The sequence below is a fragment of the Sparassis crispa genome (assembly GCF_003851025.1).
Source record: "Sparassis crispa DNA, contig_000004F, whole genome shotgun sequence".
Taxonomy (NCBI): domain Eukaryota; kingdom Fungi; phylum Basidiomycota; class Agaricomycetes; order Polyporales; family Sparassidaceae; genus Sparassis; species Sparassis crispa.
In genome coordinates, this window is record NW_020939751.1 from 783,579 (window position 1) to 802,541 (window position 18,963).

Here is an 18,963-nt window from a genome sequence, read left to right on the forward strand (position 1 = left end):
TTCAAAGGAGCGGACAGCAGCGAAGACACCCCAAGTTACAATGGGTAATCCAAAGTTAAGAGGTGTTTCCAGTCCTAGCCCCAGACGCCGGCCCTCGCAGCAGAAAATCACCGCGACGTACTTCCACCATACTTCCGCGCGGTTCCACCCTGAGTGTTACAGTCGACTCAGTAAAGTTCGCTTGTCTTCGTGCATCGTTACAAGGTTACCAGATTGGCACAGACGACAATATTCTACAATTTCCGAGGTTAAGCTGAGGGGTGATCTATAAAGAGAGAAAAATGAAGCAAACTATATCTAGTTCGATCGCCACCGCAGTGTGATAGCATCGTTCTGTCCACCATTCAAATCTTAAGGACCCATCCCGATGGAAAGTCTTCCGTAGGCGGACCACATTAGCTCGCGTGGGGTACCCACTGCGGAGCTGCTAATTGACATCTTGCCCAGAGTTGTTTTATCCGCTCGGCCAGAGCGGATTTCGCTACGGCTACAAAGAAGAACATCGACGAATACAACCAATCGGATCAAATACGCTGCCACAAGTAGCGTGTAATGCTCACCTGCGTCTTCCACTCGTCTATCGTAAGCTTCCTTGAGCAAATCCTGCAACAGTACCTCTTCGTCAATGACCACCTTGATGTTCACTTGGGAATTCTCCTCCGGCTTGACGACTTTTCGCAGTCCGTCCCGGCATACAATGTAAACCCTTTGATCAAGCAGTCCCGCCCGGCTCAAATTCTCCCTCACGCTTTCCTTCGCCCTTGCGGTAAACCTCTCCCGCGCCCGCTCATACAACAAGCTGTCTTCGCACTCTTCATCATCCTCCCTCATCTCCTCCACCGTGTTTTTAATGCCTTGGTTGGATTTGGAGCGGACAATGTACGATGGGATGTTGAAGCGACTGCAATTGTGTAGGAGTGATACATCGGTTTCGGTGAATCGGTTGTCAAAAAGGACGATGATGCAGTCAAAGAGGAAGAGCCCTTGTGCATTGAAGTATTGCGGGGAAGGGACAGTCAAAGTGCCTGCACCAGGAATGTCATACCAGACCACTGGTTTCTTCGGGTTGGGGTCGGGATATCGGGTTACATGTCTGGTGGTCTCGGTACTCCCGACTTCAGCTGCGTCAGGATGCTTCGATTTTGAGTTGGAGAGACCGCGGATGGCATTAATCAGTGAGGATTTGCCGCTCCCGGCGATGCCTGCCACAGCGCAGTGGAAAACGCCGTCCTGATAGTCAATCCGCTTCATAGCTGAGTGGATCTCCTCCTGCGTTGGCCAGATCTCAGGATTGATCCGTGCTATCAACCGCTGGTCGGTTTCTTGTGTATGGCCTGCAACTTCAATCATCTCCTGATGAGTCGCTTTCGGGGGCTCTTCTGCTACGCTTTGTTCTGCACCTCAAGTGTCATGATTATGTCTTCGCAGCGTCGGATTTCACCTCACCTGCGTGCTTCCGCAATGCCTGGACAATTGGATTGGGACGAATAACAAACGATACGATGGCTTCTCATATGGTGTTTACGACACTAGAAACCGAGGATGGAGCGTTGCCCATCTGTTCTCATGGACTTGAGATACAACCTAGCTCACTACCGATAAATTTGAGAACGTACCTTGTTAACAGACCCAGGTTCTTCAACCCTAGTTGTAAACAGTGGTTAGAGGTGCGATATCAGAGATGGGTCGGACAGTCTGGGGCGCAAGAGCAGAGCGCCTCACCCACGAGGCTTTAAGCTCTAAAAGTTGTGCTCGAGTAAGTATCGAACCCTGAGCTTATGTGACATTGTACTAGGCCCCAATTGCAACGCTAAGTAGTTGGTTGCAAAGTTGTCGTTGACGGTAACGGACCAATTTCACCATGCTTGGACGAGGAAGCGAACGCTCATGGCAGGGAGCCGAGTTCTCTGCGGAGACACAGGGACGAAACCTGCTGTACATTACCTCACTCGAGACCAACCCGGATTTGTTGACTCGCACGGATGCTACATACCGTGCTATCGCGGCGCAACCATTACGCGCAATCTGTTTTGCAAAGCAAATTCAATTGTTTAATTGAGTCCCGGAGATGAAGACTCGTCGACCAATTTGGGTGCGCCTAAGCGTATCGCCGAAGTCAGCACGTCATCCTGAAACACGGTTCCAAGTGAGCTTACCTTGCAGATTAAGTATGGACGTCCTGACAAGCGTACGCGCGCGAGAATCCCAAGAAGACGGACCCACGTCCCTATCTCTGCCCAAAACTTCAATTGGCATGTACTGTGTCAAGTTGCAATTGAAACCGAGAACTTTCGCGGAGGCAGGGTGATCGGAACAGAGATCGGACACCAGCATGACATGGTAGGCCGCAGCCGCGCACCAGTCTTCATGAAGGTTCACTCAAGGTTCACTAATGCGAGGATAGCACTCTGTCAGTGCGAGGCGATGGCTGCACTGCATGCGACATTTCTACAGGCGAGTAATCAGACCACCATCGCATCAGTGAGACCTCAGACCATGTCCGGTATCGATGTTCGAACGCTCGCACCTTTGCCTCTGAAATAGCTAGCATCCATCTGACAACCACCGTACGAGAAACCATGATGGTTGGGACAACATCAACCTGTCCATGAGTCAGACACGGATATCCTGAGATACAAAGGTTGAAGTAGAGTGTCCACCATTCGCCTTCGGGAGACTACACGAACCTTACCATCGAGACGCTGCTGCGCGCACTGCAGTACTACTAGTACACCACCGGGTGGACCAGACTATTGTAAGGTGGATACGTGCACCACGTAGTACAAAGTCAAGTTTGGAGCTCTATAACAGTCGATGGCAGAGCATATTCGCAGGTGCGAGCGCCAGGAATACGGGCCGCCTCACTCCCACATGAAATGCCCACGAAATGCCCACGTCGACGGTCGTTCTCAATCCGAGTCGTTACTACTCATGCTGTATTTTGCCAACGCCAACAGCCTCCACCAAAGTCTTGACTGTCGTCGTTCTTGCGAAATTCGCACTTGTTGAAAGGAGGGAATGGTGCTAAGGTGAGAGTCCTGGCACGTTGTCCCCTGCATCAGAAATCCGTTTTTACACTGACGATCGTGAACTGATAACAGGCAGATGAAAGCTACTCAAAAGATACGAATACAGATCCGCACTCAAACCGCTTCACAGTTTGCTCTTCGGGCCCTGACCGAACTGCGACTCCGTGACGCCCTTGCCCATAGCCGCGGTGGACGACACGCCTCCGGTGACGGTCTTCATGAGGTTGTCCATGTAGTCTGCCCCGCTCCACTGCAAGCAAGATAATATAAGTCTCCATCAAAACACCAGCGGCAGCGACGTACCTTCTGATGAGTGAGCACATCACATCCAATGTCACGCTCGCGGCGCTGAATGAGCTCCACGTAGGCCTTCATGCCCTCGGTCGCGAACGCCCGCGCGAATAGATCGCTGATGTAGGCGTTCGAGTGGAGTCCAGCAAGCTGTACGCAGGAAACGTCAAGAACTGTTTCCATTCCACACTGGGATCAACGAGCACGCACCGTAATGAACTGCCACACGAATCCAAGCTTTCCGAGCTCCCAGACATAGTTCTTCATATCGTCCGGGCCTAGGCCCGCGGCGTCCCAGTTGAATGACGGGCTGAGGTTGTACGCGAGCCACTGCTGGGGGTACACCGCGTGCACGCCCTCCGCGAACTCCCTCGCCTGCGCAAGGATCGGCGACTTCGTCTCCATCCACAGCAAGTCGGCGTAAGGCGCGAACGCGACCGCGCGGTTGATCGCGCACTGGGTGCCGCCCTGGTAGCGGTAGAAGCCCTCGCGCGTGCGGGGTGCATCCCAGTCCCAGTGGGGCACGGTGCGCAAGCCGAACTCCTTCTTAGCGATCTCAACGGCCGTGGGGTACGACACGTGCACAACGCGGCTCGCGAAGCGCTGGAGGGTCGCCGGCGATGCGTTTGTCTGCGCCTTGAGTGCGTTCGCGAGCGTCGTGGAGAAGAGCTGGATCTGCGCGGCGGCCATCCACTGCTCCTCAACTGCCTCAAGTTCTTCGCCCGTCTTGCCTGCGCGCTCGGCCTCGCTCAGCACAGCAACCAGCGGGGGAAGGCTCGAGTTCGTGGACCCGAGAATGAAGGGGTGATCGCGCTCATCGACATTCGTCGTGATGAGCGTCGCCGCCTCCGAGTCCGTGCGCGCGATGACGAGGTTGCTCACGCCCATGATGTCGAACTGCAAACGGATCGCGACCAGACGGTTTATGTGCTCCGAGATGGGCACAAGCACTTTCCCAGCCATGTGCCCGCACTTCTTCGTACCAGGTGCCTGATCCTCAATGTGGATTCCAGCGGCACCCTTCTCGACGAACATCTTCGCAAGCTTCATGGTCGCTGTGAGACCACCGTGACCAGTGTCTGCGTCTGCGACTATAGGGCGAAGATAGTCAATGTATGGTGTCTTTGCCAGTTGTTCCTCCGTCAGGCTGGAACGCGCCTCCCGCTGCTTGCGGTCGTGGAACAGCTGAGCCATGAAAAGATGCTCGACCTTGTTCGGAACAGTGTTTGAAGGATAATCTGCGTATTGTTGTATTAAGGTCAATTCGAAGGCATACACTGGGTATATGCGCACCTGCGAGATCAGGACCGGGCTCGTTGGTGGAGGACGCCGTGCTGGAAGATTGCCAGCCGGAGACGTAAACGGACTCAAGATACTTGGCCATCTGGGTCACCTGCACTGGATCCAGGCTAGAGAACACGGCGAGTACGTTGAGCTACTTGACTAGAAAAGAATCGGACATTGAATGACTCACGCTCCATAGGTATGTGAGGGTGTACCCTGCTTGAAACGCTCCGAAAGGATAGCCCAGAGCTTCTTGCCCTGCACATCGGAGGGGTAGGAGATGGGGAGCGTCCCGCGCTTCGAGACGACCTGTGCGGCGGTGTATGGCCGCTTCGCCTTTGCGAAGCGGGGCTCCTGCAGACGACCGGGTTCAGGGGGGAGCGCAACGGGATATACGAAAACACTGACCTTCCACCATCGCTCGACGCTGGCGACCTCGGCCTGAAAAGCAGCGCGCTCGTTGTAGGACATGGTGAGCTCGAAGTCGGCGGGAATGTCGGTGGTGGAGAGAAAGGGAATGGATACTCGAGAAAACGAGGACGTTCTGTTATTTCACTGCTCGCTTGGCTAGAACCCACGTCTTGGTCCCAGTCCAGGCGTACATGTGATTGGATTGCCCTAAATGAGCCACGGCGGATCCCGATGCAGCGGCGTCGTGGCTCGGCCTCCCTCAAGCCTTTCGGCCGACTCGAGAATTTCATTGCGCTCTCTTCTCGGTCAGAATGCTTGATTGGTGGATATGAGTGTCGCGGAGCAGTCATCTTATGTTTTTACACCACAACATACTCCTGAAGTTCTTACTCGGATTTCGTTTTCAATCTCTACCAGTTTTTCACGTCGAGTAGTGGGTGCGACCGACAAATGTCTGCCTCCTCCATAACTCAGAGCGGGCACCATATGAACTCTTCGGACATTGAGCGGGTGCACGCATTGCAGGATGCAGCATCCAATTTGACTTTCCTTGACTCCGTCGCGGAGTCACATCCCGGAATCGTCAATTCCATCAGATGTGATGCAAGGAGTCTCAGTCCGAACGCCTCCGAAGGCACTGAAAATGAGGGAAAGGGAACATGCACGCACCGCAGTTGCCTCGGCATCGTCTATAACCGGAGCGCCAGCTTCCATTTCGCTGCAAGGGCGGCGGATGCGGGCTGGCGCGCGGAATCTTTCAAGCAGACTTCCGGGCGACGGACGAGCAGTGCGGGGCTCCGATACCCCACACCCGGCGGCGTGCCCCGCCCCTCGGTTCTGGACTGCGCTAGCATTACAAGTCTACCTCCGGTTCCCGTCGTACACCAGCCACGCGAGGCCGTACCGCACCACAAACGCCAGCACGCTCCCACCCACCTGGAAGTAAAAAGCCAAACACATCCGTCAGCTCCGTCGAAGCAGCGCAGCCCAGAGGCCAGACCACGCCTGGGCAGCTACACACGCACGGAGACGCACCTGCGAGCACATCAGCACCTTGACCAGCGCGTCCTCCCTCATCGGCCCGAGCCGGAGGAGAAATACGTTCAAGATCGTGAGGTTAGTCGTGCGCGAGACGGCGCCCGTCTTCGTGTCCGTCGTGAGCTCCACGAGCCCCAGCGCGGCGAAGACGCGTAGAACGAGCGTTGCGATGCGCGACGGCGGGCGATCCTTGAACTCGGCGTGCGAGGGCGTGAGCAGACCCGAGTCGGGGTCGAACCTACCGTAGGCAGATCAGTATTCGGCGATTGCATCCCGACTAATAGTAGGGGTTGCGGTGCATGCATGATAGGTGAGGCGTACCTAGGCACGCGATGTCGCGGACACGGAACAAGTCCGAAAAGTTGTGGGCACGAGAGAACGAAGTTGAAGATCTGCGGGAGGAAGAACAGCAGGAGCGTCTTGGAGAAGTGCGCCTGGATCCCCACGACGGCGAATGCCATGCCCGTCACGTAGCAGAGTGTGTCCCCGGGGAAGACGCGTGCGGGGTACCTGTGCACGCGGCGTCAACGTCTATCTACCCGCCATATTTCGGGAAATAGGCTGCTCTTCGCTCACCAATTGTGATACATGAAGCCCGCGCACACGGCCAGGAGCGGAAGCATAAAGTATAAGCTGAACAGATGGCGTTCAACCAATATTCTGCTGCCATACGCCATGCCTGCGCTCCACACTCCGCCAACCTCGACCTCCGCAGGGTGGCCGAGGACATGCAGCGGCAGCACTACGCGGAAACCGACTGGCCAGGGGAGGTAGAGCAGGTCGTTGAGGATGACCGAGAGCGTGATGATGAAAGCCTGGCTGACCTCCGAGCCGTTGATCCCCGCAAGAATATTGATACTGTTTGTGCAGAAGATGGAGAGCAGAGACATGTAAACGTAATATAAAGGGCCTACAATCCTGATCAGCATCAGCAAGAGAGAATTGAAGGACAGAAACGCGCCTAGGTGTATGAGTGAACCTATTAGCCATCTTAGAGGGATTGGGACGACGACATCAGTGGTTCCGTGCTCGGAATAGTAGATGATCAAGAGCGGGATAGACGCGATGATCGGAATGGGTATCTTGTGTCGCCATCGTATATCGAATACATCGTCTAGAAAGCCTAGCATCGTCGCTAATAGGAGCGCAAGTAGTGAAGACAGATATACGGATAGCTGGGAGAAACATGAATTCACAGCGTAGTAACAGATAGCCACCGGTACCGCTGACCTGGTGGTGCGGGAACTCGGTGAGTACCAGCCCTTCTCTGTGTTTCCTGCCCTTGATAGCATTGTTGTGGTTTCCAAAAGAATCTGAGAATGCAAACGGAATGAAAAGAATTAAGAGGAGTACATAAATGGATGCGCAGACGAGTCCGAGACTCTCTGGACTATGACAAAGGCCTCAGTACCTCATATAGGCGATAAACATACTGGAAAACTGACATGGGCGTATCATAAGTTTTCAATAAGTCTCTCCCTTTGAGGTTGGCTCGCAAGAAGGTGTCCCCGAGCGCGGGCACGAGATACAAGGTTGCGAGAAGGGCGAACAGCGAGAAGCCCACGCACGCATACAGAGCGGGTAATTGAGGTAATGGATCAAGAAGGGGTCGGAGTAGGAACCAAGCTGCGACGGGTACTAGTACAACCAGCAGCACTGGCGGCAGTGGCCTTGGGCGCAATGGTTGAGCCATCTGTCGGGTTCACCACAGGCTGTTCAACGTGACACAGACCTGACACGGTTGTTCACCGTGAAGCAGTGGAAACAGTTATTCCTGAAAAGGTCCGGATGAAATTCGCACAGCGTGAAAGCCATTCCCGCACAGTATATACACACACCTCGTCCCTTCCGTGCAACACCCTCCAGTAGATGATGTTGCTACCCACAATTTCAAGTATAATAACAGATGCGTTTCTAGCTGGAACCCGAAATGAAATAATGGTAAGAGAAAGGTATGTGAAAGAGATGAAATAAGAGAGTTGCGTGCACTTGGGCTGGCGTGAAGGAGGTAATGAAGCGCCCGCTACGCGTTCCCTTCGCTCAAAGACAGAGTCTAGGGTTAGGTCTAACAAGCGCCTGAAAGGACTTCCTTGAAACATATGTACAGCTGCATACAGTCTCCTCAAACATAACTATGTATTGAAGAACAAAGGTGAGAGGAAGGATCGCATATTACGTAAATAGACTGGTCAGGTAGAAGACCTCCACGCCCGACACTGCAGACCTACCGATGCACAACCTTCAATATGACATTTATTCCTACGATGCCCAGGTCCGCCTGATGCTCTTCGTCCAGGTCGACTTTCAGTTCAATCGTTCCCCCGCACTTCCCTCGGACAATGTCGTCCCCTGTAACGTTAATCTTAGGCATCCCTTTGCATCTACAACGACGCTTAGAAACCTGCATCTTGTCGGTTACCATCATGGTTCCCCTACCTGTGAGCCTTCGCAAGCGTGAGTAAACTATAGAGGAAGATATTGAAAGATACTCACGGGAAGCCCAATCCTTTGAGCCTCGCTTCCACTGCGTCGAAAGTATTCTGCACTGTTGTGCTGGGGGGCTTGACCCTCGCGAATCCGATATGCATGTCCAGCAAGTCGACGTCCCCATCGTTCAGTTGGCATTCTTTGAGCTTTAGCTCCACGGCAGCGTAGAACGCGTCCTCGGTTTGGTATTCTACGACGTCTCTCCAGGTATCCACGCGCTTCTTCCGCGCAAGTAGAGTATCCTCGCTCTCCGCCTTCCTCTTCCCCAACATGCTCACAGCGTGCCCGTTTTCGTCAACGCGTGGCTGGACAGGACGTTGCACACTGTGCGCCTCTCGAAACTGTGCGATGAACTCCTGGAATCCATTCTGATGCTTGCATTCCTTCCTCTTCTTCTGGTACTCGCGCGCCTTCTCACGGCACGAGGCGCACAGCTTGTAAGCACGCTCGAACTGCGCGCGAACAACCGGTTTGTGGCAAGAATTACAGATGGCTGTGGTGGCAACTGCTTGGTTGTCCACGCGCGACTTGGAGCTGGTATTTGGAGGCACTCTGGGTGCTGTGGTAGACGTCGAGACGTCGACCACGACTCGTGGAGGCGCAGGCGGAGGAGATGATGATGGGCCAACCACATGTGGTACCACCATAGATGCTCTCGTAGGTATAGGAGATGATGACGGTTCGACAACGCGTGGGGCGGGCATGGATACTCTTGCGGAGGAAGAACCGAACGTAGGGGAACCGCGGGTGGCTGTGCTCTTAGCCTTATTCAAGTCTCGAAGTGGAGGAGGAAGCTCTCGTTCGACAGCCTTCAGAACCGAGTGACTAGCGAAGGCCCTTGGAGCGATCGATGGACGCGTGGACGACGACACATCATGCTTGTGTTTCGAAGCGCTGACCAAATAAGGGGTGTGTCGACCTGCACTGATGCTCTCTCCGAACGTAGGCATCGTGTGCTTCACTCTAGCCTTGGACTCGGAGGCACTGGGATGCGTTTCAGACTTGCGTTTCTTCGAAGACAGGCCAGGATGCGGAGGTGGAACAAAGGAACTGAGCCTGGCCATCACCTTGCCAGGAATCTTGCGATTATCTGGAGATGGCTGGGATGCAATGTCGTATGGCATATCATGATCACTAAGGTATTCATACGATGGGGTGGGAGACGGGGCACGAGCAGATAATTTCGAGGAGCTAGCGGCGCCGGCATTTGATCTGGAAGGCCCCGCTTGTTTCCTCACAGTTTTCGAGGACATTAATGGATGATCAATGCGGCCAGCGAGATCCTTGAAGGGACGAGCGGTGGGAGCAGCCTGTATGCTTGATGATTTCTCCATCCGGTACTTCCTCCCGGAAGATGACTGATCAGTAGCATTGCTGGCGCTTTTCGCGTACGCAGGCCTATGCTTCTGATGAGGTCTGGGCAGACGAACGACTTCACACGGGGGTGAAGGTTCAGGCGACTGGACAGAGTCGACAGACATCCTGATGGAGCCTGAAGATGGTGAGTCAGACAGGCGCGTGACGGGGAGCAAGGCGACGTCTGTGGGGGTGAAAATGCTGTGTCTGCCGTTGCTGCTCTCATTTGTGTCAGAGGCACCAGGCCTCTTATGTTCCTTCGCCACGTGAGCACGGAGGTCCTGAGTGCTTCTGGAGGAGAACCGCCCACAGAGACAATTCATCCTCTGCGTAGCGGGGTCCCGATGCATAAAAACCAGTTTGCCTGCGCATGACGTGAGCGCCATATCATGCACTAACGCGAAAACGCGTGACAGAGATATCCACACCTTCGTACCGTATCGAAGTCTTCGAGTTGTGGTAATTGGAACTGTGAGAGCTGAGATTGTTATGGAGGGCCTTCTTATCCCTGGAGTTTGTCTGGTACGTGCATCCCTCATGAGGACATGCAGCTGAAAATGCTTTGGGTGGCCTGCTCGTCCTGGCCCAAATCTCAGCGGCGAAGAACGCGTCGCGACTGCGAAGCACTCACATCTAAGAAAATGACGCGCTGCTACAACTTCAAAAGATCGCTCGCAAAATGTTTCAGTGCGTACAAGCTGCGTATGTGCAAAAATTCCAAGAATATGTCGCGCGTATGAGGTGATCACGGATAGAGGAGGTCAACCGCGGAAATGTCCGTAGAAGAACGCGATCACGTGGCCATGAAGTGGCATCCCTTGACCGGTGAGGCCGGTGAGGAAAGCAGCTTCGAATCTTCTCAACTCTATTATACTACACCAACTTCTAAGATACTGCAAGAAATAAGGGTAACGGGGAGTAGAATATGAAAACAAAGCGCATTCAGCACGAGCTAAGGTATCACCACCACAACACCATCTCTTCAGAAAACTGATTTACGACTACGCTCACTGGAATGCCAGCACACCCTGGCCGCGCTCGGGGTCGGTCATGCGGTGCACGCGCACGGAGGGTGAGACGTGGATGTTGGTCATATCTTGCGGGGTGATCAGGACGTACTGCTTGTTGTTGGACGAGTTGGCAGTGTCGATCTGGCGACGACAACTCAGTAGTTGCACTACAGTAAACGGACCTGATGACCCACCATCATCCTCATACTGATACGGCGATTCACAGCATCCATGAACACATCGAACTCATCTGCGGGTAGCCATTAGCAGGTGATCCTGTTAGGATCATGATGGGACACTGACCAAGGCACCGAATAGGACAACCGATGGACTCCCAGAGTGACAGCAGGAGACAAATGGTGGAAAACGACTTCTCTCCACCAGAGAGCGAGCGCGGATCCTTCTCCCTCGAATTTTGCGTGGATGTCTGATCGTCCGTTTGCACCTGCGGACAAAACATGGTTAGCCAATAACTATTGGCATAGAACTCGGCGCCTACCTTCAGCTGTAGAGAGCCGTTGACATGGTCAAACAAAACTTTGCCGTAGTAGCCACGGTTCGAGAGATGGTACGAGAAGTACACTTTGCAACGGAGGGCGATGTGACGGCGAAACTCATGCCACTTAGCAAGACGGACTTTCACAGATCTCCGAAGGGCCTTGAAGCGCAAGAGTCAGCGGTGGACTGCAAGGCTACTGATAACAAAATACCCTGTTCAAAGATAGCATGTTTTTCAAGTCCTTCTTGGCAGTCTCCAGCGCAGCCTTCTTCTTGTTGACTTCTATCGTCATATCTTCGACTGTAGCGCCTTGCCTGCATCACACACGTTTGCAAGGTAGACAAAGTAGTGAGCGGAGCCAACTCACTTCTTCTCACGCTCGCGAAGGGCTGTCTGAACGGCTTCCAAATTCTTCTGTACGTCTTCAGCCTTACGAGGGTTCTCGAAGCGTTCACAGTACTCCGTCGCCTTGGCTGTCCATTGCTGCGACAGTCATTCAGTGAGACATGACGAGTCGTTGAAACAGGTTACAGATTACCTCAAACTCTGTCTGTAAAGTCTTCACCACGTCCTCAGCAGTGGTGACCTTGGCCTCCTCAGCCTGAAGTTTCTCGCTGAAATGCGTTGCCGTGTTCTGCGCATTCAGCCGTCTCACCGCCTCAACACTAATTTTGTTCTAGAGGTAGCCGTCGTTAGCGTATGCTTCGTATGGGCGGTGTCAGAAGCATGGACCTGTATGCCAACTTGTAGCTCCGAAAACTCCTCTATCTGCTTCTTAATAACGTTGGCTTCCTCCAACAAGGGACGCTGCGCTTCGTTGACTTCCTTCCTCTCTTTGTCGAGAGTCTGCCACTGGCTTTCATAAGCCTCCTTTTCCTTCACCATGTCCTAGTTCCAGTAGAACGTGTCAGAACGAATAAGCGAAGTTCAGCAGACAGCTACGCACAGCTCTGGAATCCTGGAGTCCAGAAATTCCAACGGGCATATCATTGTTGACTTGGATTTGGAGGGAGTCACGCTGGTCCTTCAGTCCTCTGGATCGTCGCAACATGTCGCTCTCTTGTTTCTGCACAACGCGAGTGAGTACGCGACAATGCTGGTTGCATTAACTGGGCACAAACAGCAAGACTCCGGGCTTCCCTATCCTTCTGCGTCTCCGTCTGCTTGAGCTGATCTATCTGCTGACTCAGCAAGTTGTACTGCTGCTCGAGCTTCATCCCACGTTCTTGCCAACGTCTAGACGGGTCATATTTAGACGAACATCGATGAATGGCACCTATCGTGACTCACTGCTTATCCGCTGTGGCATCATTGCCGGTGAACAGCTGCTGCCTTGGGTCGCCCATGCTAAGCGCATGAATGACAGATGACTGTCCACCCCCCTCACTGTGCAGGGCTCAGTCGATGTCCACGAAAAAAAATATATAGAGCACTCACGGGAAACGGCGGACGTTGTACAGATCGCCTGACCAAGCCGTCCCACCGCGTCCATACTGTAACAAGACGCTGTCTGCATCCGAACGGGTAGGAGCAAGGAACGTGCCCTCGACGTGCGCTTGATTAATCAAGACACGCAGGATGTACTCGTCAGAGATCTAACATGTAGGATGATCAGTCAGAGCATATACTACACCAAGTTATTCGAGAATTTATACCTCTAGAGCGCGCAAAACAGTGAGGTATCCCTCTGGTGGCTCTCCTCGACTATAGTCGAACAAGTCAACCTCGGAGATGACAATGGACGGGTTCCGGCTTTGATTCAACTCCATCAGCATGTTCTCGCCTCCAGGATGAAGTAACACTCACTTGCCATGGCCCTTTAACAACTTTTCGAGTGTTTTGCGATCCCGAGCGTCAGTTACCGCAAATCCACTCATAAGGGCCCCCAGTTGAACGCGTATAATCGGAGCCCATTGAGCCGGATCCTTGACGCCAACGAACAATCCAAATGGCCCGACAGGTTTATTCCCATGCCATCTCGTTCGTTGGATATCTGCCATCACTCTGTCCATGTTCGTGCCAAACCTCGCTACTTTGTTGCGCTCGCGCTCAACGCACATCCGCACTTGCTCCTGGCACTCTACGATGCTACGTTTGAGCTGCTCGCGTTCTTGATTGAGCTTCTGTATGTCCTGCTTGATTTTCTCGGTCTCTGGACCCCTCTGCTGGCGCTCGTCCTTGAGATCTTGAAGCTGCCGTTCAGCCTGGTCACACGAGACTTTCGCCTCTTCCAGTCGACGGTTCAGATCGTCCCGCCTTTCCTTGCTAGCATCCTCGTCCTTCTTCACTTCTTCCTGGATCCTGGCATCAAGGTTTGCAATCGCGTCGTTCACCCTTTTCAAGCCCCTAAGCATCTCCTTTTCCTCATTCTGCAGAGATTCCGTTACAGGGTTAGCGTGGAAAAGTCATGGGAGAAGGTGGACACAACACACGTTCATGGTCGCCAGCTTCTGCTTGTTTGTCTTCAATTTGGAATTTATCTCGTTCCTCATCTCATGGAGGTGCCCAATGGAACCAAGATTGTGATTTTCCTCCTCGTAAGCCTGAACCAGTTGTGAACTCTCTTCGAACTCTTTCTGTAGGAAGTCCATTGATGAAGATACGTGCATTGCAGCGCAAGGAAGCGTACATTGGCAGCAGCGATCTGCTCTCGGATTTTCGGCAAGCGACGAGATAGTTTGGCTGCTTCTTCGAGCTTCTCTTGCAGTTCCTGATTAAAAAGTAGCCATCAGGAACATGATACATGAGAACGTGATACAGACTTACATCCTGCTTGGTCTGGACATGGGCCCACGCAAGCTCCTTCTTCAACTCGTCGGCCTTGTGCCTCTGCTCACGGGCCTTGTTGGCCTCCCGAAAGCGCGCAGTCGCTTCTTCCAACGCATCTTGCAAATCCGGAATGACTTCCGATTTGCGCTTCAAAACCTTCTGGGTTTGACTGATGTTCTCCAGACACGTTTGGTATTCCTCGCTCAGCTGGCTGAGTTGCGTGCCACGGAGGAAGAACTGTGCGAACGGATAATTTTAGCGTGCTGTCAGAAACATCGACAAGAACTTTTTACCTTGTATTTGTCGGCAGGCTGTGATGCGCTCAAAAACTGCCTGAAGAACCGATTAGAGAACTACGAGGCAATACCAGCGCGACCTAATCACCTGGCAGCATCTGTCGGCAAACGTTAGTGAAGACGAAAGGAGAAGAAACGGTTATATGCACCTTGAGTGAGAATGTTCATGGGATTGTCAACCTGAATATTCATGTGATCACAGATAGCGGACAACTCCTCTCGTTTGGTAGAGACGACCTTCCCTTCCTTGCTTTTAATTTTATAACTAGAAGATCCTTCCCTGGTGAAACGGCGAGTAATAACGATAGTCTTGCCATAATCTTTGGGCTTGTAAGCTTCTTCGCCCTGATTCTTGAGACAAACAGTAACTTCGGCCACCCTTAATAACACCGATTGAGGACTGCGTCAGCACGTAAGTTGATTTTAGTACGACGCACGATTGTCCTTCGCGAATAAATGACTTCAAACCGCTCCCACGTCCGGTAGAGTTTGCTTTGCCTCCAAGAGCCACGGTAAGCGCAGAAAGTACAGCGCTCTTGCCGCCTGTACAACGCGATCATTGGCATCGTATATCACTCGGGGCATCATGAATAGAGCTTACTTCCGTTATGGCCTGCATAAGGGATAAGACAGTCGGTCTTCGCGTTGAGCATATATGCACTCACCGATAATGAAGTTAATTTGAGGCCCAAATTGGAACGTCAAGTACTTGTGACACATGAACTGGTGCATTTCAATAGACTCGATGATACCCATCTCCGCGATGCCCTACACGAAATTTAAGTTAGCAGAAAGCAAGTACAGGGCTGACGCTTACCCCCTGTGCCTTGCCCTTCGACATGAGGTTCTCCCGGATCTCCTCCTCATGCTCTTCCTCAAATCTCTTCTCCTCATCTTCGTCTGGTGCAGTCTGCTCAACGGCGTCCTCCTCCTCGTCTACCAGATCCACGGCCTCCTCTGTGCGCTGCCTGGACTTTCCCTTGCCCTTGGTGGCCCGCTTAGGCCGGGACGCGAGCCCGGTGTCGCTATCCTCCTGGGTGCGCGCGCGCTTGGAGGCTGGGGAGCTCTCTGGTGCGGACCCTTCGTCGTCGCTGTGTATGGTAATGGCGCGCTTGGGCGGCATGGTGGTTGTAAAAGTGTTACCAAACGACGCGACCGTGACGCGACGCGTTCCCGTCGGACGGGTATATTTGGCAGTGTTTGTGTCTGCTCCCATAAACGGTTTAGAAGGATCGTCCGTTGCACAACAAATCCCCCACCAATCCCCAACACAGGCAAATAATATGGACACTCAGAAATTAAATCACTGTGAAAATTCTTTCTTCAACCTTGGTAGATACAATGCACTGGCACTTAAGAATGTCCAGCAAAACTTAGACTTCAAGGACCGCAACTAAATCTGCAAGAGCACCTGCCACAGGATTATTCCTTCTGAACCAAGGCAAATTTAATTGTGGCGTGGTAAAGAAAATTAATACATGCTTAGAACCGTGTGAACACTAGGAAAACTTTATTCCCTACAGCTATCGCGGGTATGTCGGCGCTTGCAGGCTGCACGCAAGTCTACAATAACGAGTGGGCCCTGTCCTGCCTAAAATTGAATTCAAATTTCTCTTTACAATTTCTGCTTTCTCTGTACTTGTATCCCTCCGACTCTACCTCACGCGGTCGCTAGGCGGAAGGACCTCTCGGACACTGTAGGCGGCTATGGCGCAAGGGCTGGTCGAGGCTCAGCTCCCCGCTTCCGTTGCAAGAGGCCCGGAACGCCTCTTGGGATTTTTCTGTCACCGTTGACGAGAGGTTATAACGTTAACTGGAGGTTGCGCAGAACGGTGAGTTCGCCGCGGAAAAAGCATCCGTTGCATAGTTTCCTTTCTTAGTATGTCTCCTTCTCTCGGTAGGACCACTTAGCGCATCCGTCATCGATGTCATCTCATTTTTGCTCCCTCTACGTACGCACGCGAACGAACGAATCAGGGCCCGAGGAATGTTCCGAGAGAGAAGACGTCGGGGTGGGCAGAATTGTATTTAAGGAGCGATCGGCCAGGTTTTCCCCCCGCAACTCTCTCTCTCTCTCTCTCTCTCTCTCTCTCTCTCTCTCTCTCTCTCTCTCTCTCTCTCTCTCGGACTCGCCTAGCTCTCTAGGGCCCCGCACGAGAATAAATTCTCCCCATTCACCGCCATTAGGCTATACGGCCACTTTTCAACAAATCTCCGCCGCGGTCGACGTAATTTTGACAGTGGCGCACCACAAAATTCGGGAATTTGGCGCCACTTTTTGACAGCGAAAAAATAGCCTCGCCCAAACTGCCTACTGTATTACAGTACACCGCTGAGTGTAAATTATTCTTGTCCCAGTTGACCAGGCGCCGCGCCTGACACAATCAGATATAGTATTGTTGACATATCCCTCAATTCCTCTCGGTAAGAACACAACCGCAAGTTCGCTTATGCTGTTCCTTGCTGCTCTTTATGCACAAGATACAAATCATTGTTACTGTCTCGACTTCAGCAACACCGGTCGCCACGCGACAGTCACGGGGTCTGGCGGCGAAATTTCGTCAGTTCTACTCCTCCAGCCCAGCGTGCAAATTTGTGCTAGCGGGTGTGAATAAAACAAACAGAGAAATGTACATGTCCGAAGAATTCTGAGCAGCCGTAGTGTCCCTAGGAGTAGTTGTCGCTACGCCGTAACCGGCGGAAAATAGCCGACGTTGGCAAAACTGATAAGCGAGTGTTGAGTGCGTTGCTTGCCTTCTCCTTCCATCTTTCATTTTCTCGGCTCTTGCGACAGACGCAAGACCAGCCTTGGTATTCTGAGGCATCCATTCTCTTTAGCGTTCTTTCGTCGCTCTCTTTTATTGACATGGCGCAGCCCATTATCTACCGTACTCCTCCCATCGCGGGTCGACCCCCATTCGCGACTGACGAGCCCGACTCGATGTACCAGCAACATCCTGCCACGGTCCGTGTCAGACAGCAGCCCCCTCCAGATCCGAATGCGAGGACATCGGCATACAACATGTGCGTATTCTCCCCAGAGTAACGCTTCATGTCTCCAACCGATGCGTCTCTCAGGTATGACCATTACCTGGATGACAGCAGGGGGCCCGGAGTGAGCGGACAGAACCCGTTCGACGACAGCATGGAGTATAAAGGCCCCAGAATGCAGATGCAGCCCCAGCAGCAGCCCATCCCGCTCGCCTCACCCAAGCCCGGATACGCTGCGCCCATAGCCGCCCTCAACCTCGCTCAGCCCAGTCGCGTTGCCGCCCCAGACGGCCGCCAGACAGCCTCCCCGGAGATGTCCCAGCTCCAGTTCCCCAAGCCCCTCACCCTCGTCGCCCGTCAGGGCACCCCCAGCATACCCAGCACTCCCCATCCGCTTCAGCCACCCATGACGCCCATCGAACCCGCCTTCATCCGTCCTTTCAACGCTCCCGCTACCCGCGACGTCAAGTTCGCCGAAGTCCAGCCCATCCTCCGTGGCAATGGGGAAGAGACTCTCCTCCCCAGGCGCGGCGCTCGCCAGGGCGAAGAATTCTGGAGACGGTTCAGCATGATTGCTAAGGAGGACAACCGGAAACCGTACGCCCAGAAGCAAAGGTATGCCCCCCCGTTTCCGCTCACCTTACTCTTCCACCTCCCGCTCAATGTCTCGCATCAGTGCGTGGTTAAAGAAGACCGTGACCGGTTCTTCTCGCATGTCTCGGTGGGTCCTCATTATGGGTATGATCCTGCTTGTGGTACGTCTTCCGCTCCTCGTCTCTGTGCAGATGGTAAACCCTGCCCCAGGTCATCATCGGCGCCATCTGCCTCGGCGTGTACGTCGCGCACAAAAGCACCTCGCCCTCCACACCGACCGCGATCGGCGGCAGTGCAGACGAGACCGGTCACATCGCAACCACCGCTGCAGCTATAGCCGGTGTTCATGGATCAAGCGCGACATCTTTACATGTCACTCCCACTAACACCGTCGCTCGTCGCGATTCTCTAGTCCCTCCCGTCCCCACGTCGTTCGCGCTCCCAGTACCGTATCCGCCTGCCGAGTTCGGGGGGCACGCGCATCTGCTGCGCGCCTTCCCGCCTTCTCGGCACCGCAGACGCAGCTATCTCAATCGCACGGTGGGCTGACACGCGTGATCGCGTCTCTCCCACCGTGGGTTTCTGCGTCGTCCGTGGGACTGGTGTCTTCGACCCGCCTCCCGTCCGCTCGTTAGTGTTCCAGTTCTCACGCGCCATGCTCTGTTTATCGCATTGCTGCTCCTTCTCTCACGCACGGATACCCACCCGTTTCACTATCCACTTCTATTTCGGCTTTCTTGGAGGATTTCACGCGGACTGCGGTTGCGCTCGGCCCTTACAGTACCCCTCACGATTCTCTGTCGCTCTTCGGATGCTTCTGCCCTTGTTATCCAGCTGCACACGTTTTGTTTAGACTCAGCTGGACAGATATATACCATGTCACGCCCGTGTATCTGATAATCACATAC

The 18,963-nt window shown here is 53.4% G+C and overlaps 5 protein-coding genes across 5 annotated transcripts; 1 reads left to right on the top strand and 4 right to left on the bottom strand.

The window, feature by feature from the left end:
* Nucleotides 1-395: 395 nt before the first annotated feature.
* Nucleotides 396-1,350, bottom strand: SCP_0502700 (hypothetical protein; the record flags this gene model as incomplete). Its single annotated transcript, XM_027758335.1, has 2 exons — nt 396-487; nt 561-1,350. 2 exons carry the CDS (start codon nt 1,348-1,350, stop codon nt 396-398), a joined length of 882 nt encoding a protein of 293 aa, XP_027614136.1.
* A 1,803-nt stretch (nt 1,351-3,153) lies between these two features.
* On the bottom strand, nt 3,154-5,075 carry SCP_0502710 (Isocitrate lyase; the record flags this gene model as incomplete). The annotated part of the gene is made up of 6 exons (XM_027758336.1): nt 3,154-3,279; nt 3,333-3,470; nt 3,531-4,558; nt 4,614-4,729; nt 4,795-4,958; nt 5,013-5,075. The coding sequence occupies 6 exons, from the start codon at nt 5,073-5,075 to the stop codon at nt 3,154-3,156; spliced, it is 1,635 nt and encodes a 544-aa protein (XP_027614137.1).
* An 801-nt stretch (nt 5,076-5,876) lies between these two features.
* SCP_0502720 (hypothetical protein) lies at nt 5,877-10,246 on the bottom strand (the record flags this gene model as incomplete). The annotated part of the gene is made up of 11 exons (XM_027758337.1): nt 5,877-5,951; nt 6,051-6,291; nt 6,375-6,563; nt 6,630-6,963; nt 7,015-7,228; nt 7,284-7,443; nt 7,499-7,723; nt 7,786-7,827; nt 7,892-8,076; nt 8,317-8,497; nt 8,547-10,246. 11 exons carry the CDS (start codon nt 10,244-10,246, stop codon nt 5,877-5,879), a joined length of 3,546 nt encoding a protein of 1,181 aa, XP_027614138.1.
* A 657-nt stretch (nt 10,247-10,903) lies between these two features.
* Nucleotides 10,904-15,593, bottom strand: SCP_0502730 (Structural maintenance of chromosomes protein; the record flags this gene model as incomplete). The annotated part of the gene is made up of 24 exons (XM_027758338.1): nt 10,904-11,047; nt 11,101-11,156; nt 11,210-11,351; nt 11,406-11,564; nt 11,617-11,719; nt 11,773-11,888; nt 11,944-12,081; nt 12,138-12,293; nt 12,352-12,471; nt 12,527-12,641; nt 12,696-12,791; nt 12,843-13,000; nt 13,061-13,157; nt 13,212-13,774; nt 13,838-13,981; nt 14,035-14,115; nt 14,172-14,411; nt 14,468-14,507; nt 14,559-14,568; nt 14,620-14,849; nt 14,908-15,013; nt 15,072-15,083; nt 15,136-15,238; nt 15,288-15,593. 24 exons carry the CDS (start codon nt 15,591-15,593, stop codon nt 10,904-10,906), a joined length of 3,435 nt encoding a protein of 1,144 aa, XP_027614139.1.
* Nucleotides 15,594-17,336: 1,743 nt separating this feature from the next.
* Nucleotides 17,337-18,604, top strand: SCP_0502740 (hypothetical protein; the record flags this gene model as incomplete). Its single annotated transcript, XM_027758339.1, has 4 exons — nt 17,337-17,494; nt 17,549-18,076; nt 18,138-18,216; nt 18,266-18,604. 4 exons carry the CDS (start codon nt 17,337-17,339, stop codon nt 18,602-18,604), a joined length of 1,104 nt encoding a protein of 367 aa, XP_027614140.1.
* Between the last annotated feature and the right edge of the window lie 359 nt (nt 18,605-18,963).